General features: G+C 34.3%; 1 protein-coding gene across 2 annotated transcripts; it reads left to right on the top strand.

Moving 5' to 3' along the window:
• The first annotated feature begins 211 nt into the window (after positions 1–211).
• On the top strand, positions 212–5,175 carry LOC107629926 (G-type lectin S-receptor-like Serine/Threonine-kinase). 2 transcript variants are annotated; one of them, XM_021118339.2, is made up of 8 exons: positions 212–1,812; positions 2,342–2,854; positions 3,089–3,232; positions 3,329–3,534; positions 3,639–3,849; positions 4,061–4,298; positions 4,438–4,588; positions 4,691–5,175. In XM_021118339.2, exons 1-8 carry the CDS (start codon positions 447–449, stop codon positions 4,997–4,999), a joined length of 3,138 nt encoding a protein of 1,045 aa, XP_020973998.1. In that variant the 5' UTR covers positions 212–446; the 3' UTR covers positions 5,000–5,175. The 2 variants fall into 2 exon arrangements, with proteins under 2 accessions (XP_020973998.1, XP_088363331.1); XM_088507205.1 differs by having other exon boundaries at positions 308–1,812; positions 2,339–2,854.
• Positions 5,176–5,864: the final 689 nt, after the last annotated feature.

Here is a 5,864-nt window from a genome sequence, read left to right as displayed (position 1 = left end):
AATTATATCAGTGCTTATTTTAATTATTTTATCTTAAAATTCTGAAATTTAGAAGGGACAACTTTTATAATTTAAATTAAAATAATAATAAATTTATAATACTAATGTGAAAGACAATTAATTGACTAGAACAAGAGCACTATTTTACTCTAGCATATAAGAATTTCTCAAAAAAATAATAATATATGATTAGTTAGAGTGGAAGATAGCCAGATACTTAACCAGTAATCTCAAATTCAAGTTTCAAAAATCAGTATAAAAAGAACTATTCCACTTAAATGATTTTCAATACACAAACAGAATTATTTCGGGTAAAAAATTATTTGTGATTAATATAGAAAGTGCTTAAGAACTTTCCCATGGCACACACTGAATTCAACTAGTGATTGGCATAACCTTAAGCACTATACTTAACAAAACCTCAAAAACTGTTTGCATTCTTTCAAATGGTAGACACCAAGAGATTCTGTTCTAACCGCATGCTGTTTTTCTTCCTTTTGTGTTCATTCTTTTGCACTTGCATGCATTGTTATGGTAGAGATACCATAACCATTAACAATTTCTTACTAGATGGAGGAGGAGGAAGAGGAGATGCTCTAATTTCTGATGGAGAAAACTTTGAGCTGGGATTTTTCACCCCTAATGGAAGCTCTAGCGGAAGAAGAAGATATATTGGAATGTGGTACTACAATTTGAGTCCAAGAACAGTTGTGTGGGTGGCTAATAGGGACACCCCTCTTGAAGATTTCGGGGGCGCTTTCGGCATTTCAGAAGACGGTAATCTGAGGGTTCTGGACAGAAATGGGAGACCCTTTTGGGGGACAAGTCTTGAAACATCATCAAATTCATCACTTCACAGAACACTGAAGCTAATGGACAATGGTAACCTCATTGTAATTGATGAACAAGACGAAGAAGAAACCAAGAAAACAAAGATCCTTTGGGAGAGTTTTGCTAATCCAACAGATACATTCCTTCCAGGGATGAAAATGTATCAGGGTTTATCATTAACTTCTTGGCGAAGCAACGTCGACCCTTCGCCGGGGAACTACTCTTTCCAGCGAGATCAAGAAGATAGCAACAACAACAACGACCAATACATGATATGGAAGAGATCCGTAAGGTATTGGAAAAGCAGTGTGACAGGTAAGGTAGTGGGAACAGGTGAAATGTCTTTAGCAATATCATATTTTCTTTCAAATTTCACTGAGAAGATTTCCCAAAACTACAACAACACTGTCCCTTTTCTCACTTCTTCACTTTATAGCAACACAAGGTTGGTTATCACTTACTGGGGTCAGCTTCTGTATCTAAAGATGGATTCAGAGAAAACTTGGTCTAATGTTTGGGTTGAGCCTAGAGATAGATGCAGTGTGTTCAATGCCTGCGGAAATTTTGGAAGCTGTAATAGCAAGTATCATGCTATGTGTAAGTGCTTGCCAGGGTTCAGGCCTAACTCTCTTGAGACTTGGGATGCCGGTGATTTTTCCCGTGGATGCAGCCGGAAAACTAACGTGTGCAGCGAGGATGCCAAGAGTGACACTTTCTTGAGGCTGAAAATGATGAAAGTTGGGAATCCAGATGCTCAGTTTAAGGCCAAGAGTGAAGAGGAATGCAAGGCAGAGTGCCTCAACAACTGCCAATGCTATGCGTATTCGTATGAAGACGATCAGACCAGAGGCAGCGAGGGCGGTAGCGGCCGCAGCAGTAGTGATGCGGTTTGCTGGATTTGGTCTGAGGACCTTAACAATCTTGAAGAAGATTATGAGAATGGCTGCGACCTCAATGTCCGTGTTGCGCTTTCTGATATAGGTAACACTTCTTAATTCCTAATGCTTGTAATTAAAAAATGCTACCTGCATACAAAAAATCAGTTACTAACTATGTACTTGTGCATGACTTTTTACTTGTACTGTCTAGGTAATTTTTAATATTTTTTGTATTTTAACATGTATTTTATATAAATGACTGATTTGGTGGCTGATTTTTTATGCATTCATAGCATGATTGTTTCCAATTTCAAACATGCTAATTCTAGATTTCAGTAACCAAATTAGTCAGCATTGTATTTTCAAACTTTGATTTGCATTTTGATGAATAAATGTAAATTTAGTTTGATTATAAACTGAATATGTGATCATTATGTGTTCATATAATCATATGCATATTTCGTACATATAGCTGATTGGTTGTTGATTTTGGTGCTCGATTCGGAAAATATTAGATATGTTTATGAACCAAAAGAACTTGAGCATTGGTTGAAAAATAAAGAACTTCATTAGGAACATGCAGGGTAATGTACCAATTAATTTTATTCTGATCCTGAGATTCTTTGTAGCAGAATCCACAGGGAAGAGTTGTGGAACTTGTGGCACAAACTTGATTGCATATCCCCTGAGCAGAGGAGCAAATTGTGGTGACCCAATGTACTTGAGTTTCCATTGCAATGACTCCACAGGCCAGCTTGATTTCGAGACGCCAGGGGGTGCTTTTCGCGTGATAAGCATAGATCAGGACAAGCGAAAATTTGTTATTCACATTGAAGATGTAGAAAATTGTGAAGGTCAAACATCAAGGGACAACAAGAAGCTTCTGCTTCTCAATGATTCATCTCCATTTCATCTTACTGGCACTTGCTATGCTGATCCAAGAACCTTTACTTCTGCTGCTCCAATGAAACATGGAGTAGAGTTGGAACTGAGTTGGGATCCGCCGTCCGAGCCACTTTGCTCCACCTTGCTGGATTGCATGGATTGGCCAAATTCAAGTTGCAATACCACAAGTGATGGCAACAAGAGGTGCCTTTGCAACACTAACTATTTTTGGGATGGCATGAAATTGAACTGTACTAATGGTAAGGGCATGATAGTTTATAAAAAATGTTATAATGTCAATCCACATATTATTTATTATTAAATGAGATATAGAAGAATTTCATTTGGAATGGGACTACACCTTATCCAATAGTAAATGATGAATGAGTCGACACAATATGTCACAGATTATAAGTACAAATAACACGACTCAAAATATTGATGGTGTTTCTAGTTTGTATGCATATATGATACTTATTTTATTCTTGTTTAAGGCAATCAAAGCTACCAAGCAGACAGGAATCTATCCTTAACTCAGATCATGGAAATCACTTTTACAATTGTGATTGCCATCATTCTTCTCTCAAGTACTGTTATATACATCTACTTGAAGAAAAGGAGACATGCTAATTCACAAGGTAACTCCAGTTTTATGCCAAACTAATTGTTTTTCAAATGGATGGATGCTTCATCATCAATACCCTATGAAAAAGTTAATATCTTTTTTACTTCAGAAATCAGGGGATATACAAAGAAGAATCCAGCAGGCCTTAGCAGTGAGAAATATGTAAGAGACTTGATTGAATCTGGTAGGTTCAAAGAAGAGAATTCACAGGCCATAGATATTCCACATTTTCATCTAGAAAGTGTTCTTGATGCTACTAATAACTTTGCAATTGCAAACAAGCTTGGACAAGGGGGGTTTGGTCCTGTTTATAAGGTAACTAAGAGTTCCTTGATAGTTGCTAATATCTTAATATATGTGGTAACTATCCCAAATTTACAATATCATCTTATTCTGTGTTTTAATTGATCTACTGTTAGGGAAAGTTTCCTGGTGGACAAGAAATAGCCGTAAAGAGACTTTCGAGTTGTTCCGGACAAGGCTTAGAAGAGTTCAAAAATGAAGTTGTGTTGATTGCCAAACTTCAACATCGGAACCTTGTTAGGCTACTTGGTTATTGTCTTGAGGGAGATGAAAAGATGTTAATATATGAATACATGCCTAATAGAAGCTTAGATGGTTTCATATTTGGTAAGAAACTGATAGAATTCAATTTTGTTAAACATTTCTCCATGCATCTATTGAATATGATATGCTGCTAGATTATTTCATGTGTATTTTAAACTCTGTAAGAGAGGACTCAATTATAGATTAGTATGAAGAAATTGCATCTATATTTCAAACTATTCTGTTTGAACAAGAGACTAACATAAAAGCATGCTCTTAATGAACAATATACAAGACCGGAAGCTATGTGTTCTATTAGACTGGGATGTGCGCTTCAAGATTATTTTGGGGATTGCCCGAGGACTCCTTTATCTTCACGAAGATTCAAGATTACGGATCATTCACAGAGACTTGAAAACAAGCAATATTCTATTGGATGAAGAGAAGAATCCGAAAATTTCAGATTTCGGCTTGGCTAGAATATTTGGAGGGAAAGACACAGTAGCAAACACAGACAGAGTAGTTGGAACTTAGTAAGTCTTGTAACAATTCATAATTCAATGCCATTTAAGATCTACCAATGATTCAATATTATTGTCATTTCAGAACTATACAGCATGTTATCAAGCCATATGTCTTATTTGCTCCATATTTCATGATTTTATAATGCAGTGGATATATGTCACCAGAATATGCACTTGACGGACATTTTTCCGTCAAGTCCGATGTCTTTAGCTTCGGGGTGGTAGTTCTTGAGATCATCAGTGGGAAAAGAAACACTGGATTTTATCAAGCAGAACAAGAATTGAGTCTTCTAGGATTTGTAAGCACACGCCAATATCTTAATTATAACATGTAACAGATAGAGTATAAAACATAGTTTCTTGGCACATTTCTATGCTTTGATTCAATTCCAAAATTCCAGGCATGGCATTTATGGAAAGTGGGAAGGGCATTGGACTTCATGGACCAGACACTATGTGAAACATGCAATGCTGATGAGTGCTTGAAGTGTGTGAATGTTGGGCTGCTATGCCTACAAGAAGATCCAAATGAAAGACCAAACATGTCAAATGTGGTCTTCATGCTTGGCAGTGAATCCAACACTCTTCCAAGTCCTAAGGAACCAGCATTTGTAATGAGGAGATGCCCTTCTAGCAGAGCCTCTACTTCTAGTAAATTGGAAACTTTCTCAAGGAATGATTTGACTGTTACCTTAGAAAATGGAAGGTAGATAATTCTGTCATGTTAATTACTGCAAGATTATTATTCAAGTGTGTTTCAATTTAAGAAGAGAAAAATGTTGAGTACATAATTTTGGTGGGACACCAAGTCAGCTTACACTGTATCTACCATGATTGGAATGTAAACTCCATTTTTATCCAATGGAAGTACGAGTTAGGTGTCTTACATTATAGAATTTGGATCCTCTAAATTTTAAATTTGTACTTTAAAGAGTAAAGTGTGATCTTCTACTCTTAAATGGTTTCTCTCTCATATGTATTCTTAATCCCACCTATAAAATAAATGGTGAGAGTTCACACTTTACTCTCTAAAGTAAAATTCAAATTTTAGAGAATCTAAATTCTACGTTATAAGTACATGGACGGAATTCATTTAAAATAGAGTACATTTTTTTGTGGTTTCAAATTTCATCTATGTTTTTTTAGATGAATTTAGAGATTTTTTTTTTGACAACTTTTAAAATTCAAATGAAAGTAATGAAATTAGTAAAGTAAGAGGTTAATCATCATTAAATTTATAATTTTTATTATATATTTGAGCTCGTTATTTTAGTTTAAGAGTAATTAACCTCTTTACTTTATTATTTTACTAAGCAAAGTACGAAAATAAATTAAGGTCCAGTTTGAGTAAATAATTTAATTAAGTTTTTTTTAAAAAATAATTTAAATAATAAATATTTATATTAAAAGTAATTTATAAATAAGTTATTTTGTATTTTATTTTTTAGTTTTAAAAGTATTTATTTTAAAAAAATATAATAAAAAAATTTTATCATAAAAAAAATTATTTTTTTAACTTCTATATAAATATTTAGATAATTTTTTAAAAAATTATAATTTAATTTTAAAAATAAT

Source organism: Arachis ipaensis, chromosome B3 (assembly GCF_059453495.1).
Source record: "Arachis ipaensis isolate K30076 ecotype BB chromosome B3, ASM5945349v1, whole genome shotgun sequence".
Classification (NCBI taxonomy): domain Eukaryota; kingdom Viridiplantae; phylum Streptophyta; class Magnoliopsida; order Fabales; family Fabaceae; genus Arachis; species Arachis ipaensis.
This window is presented reverse-complemented; position numbering and strand designations above follow the sequence as displayed.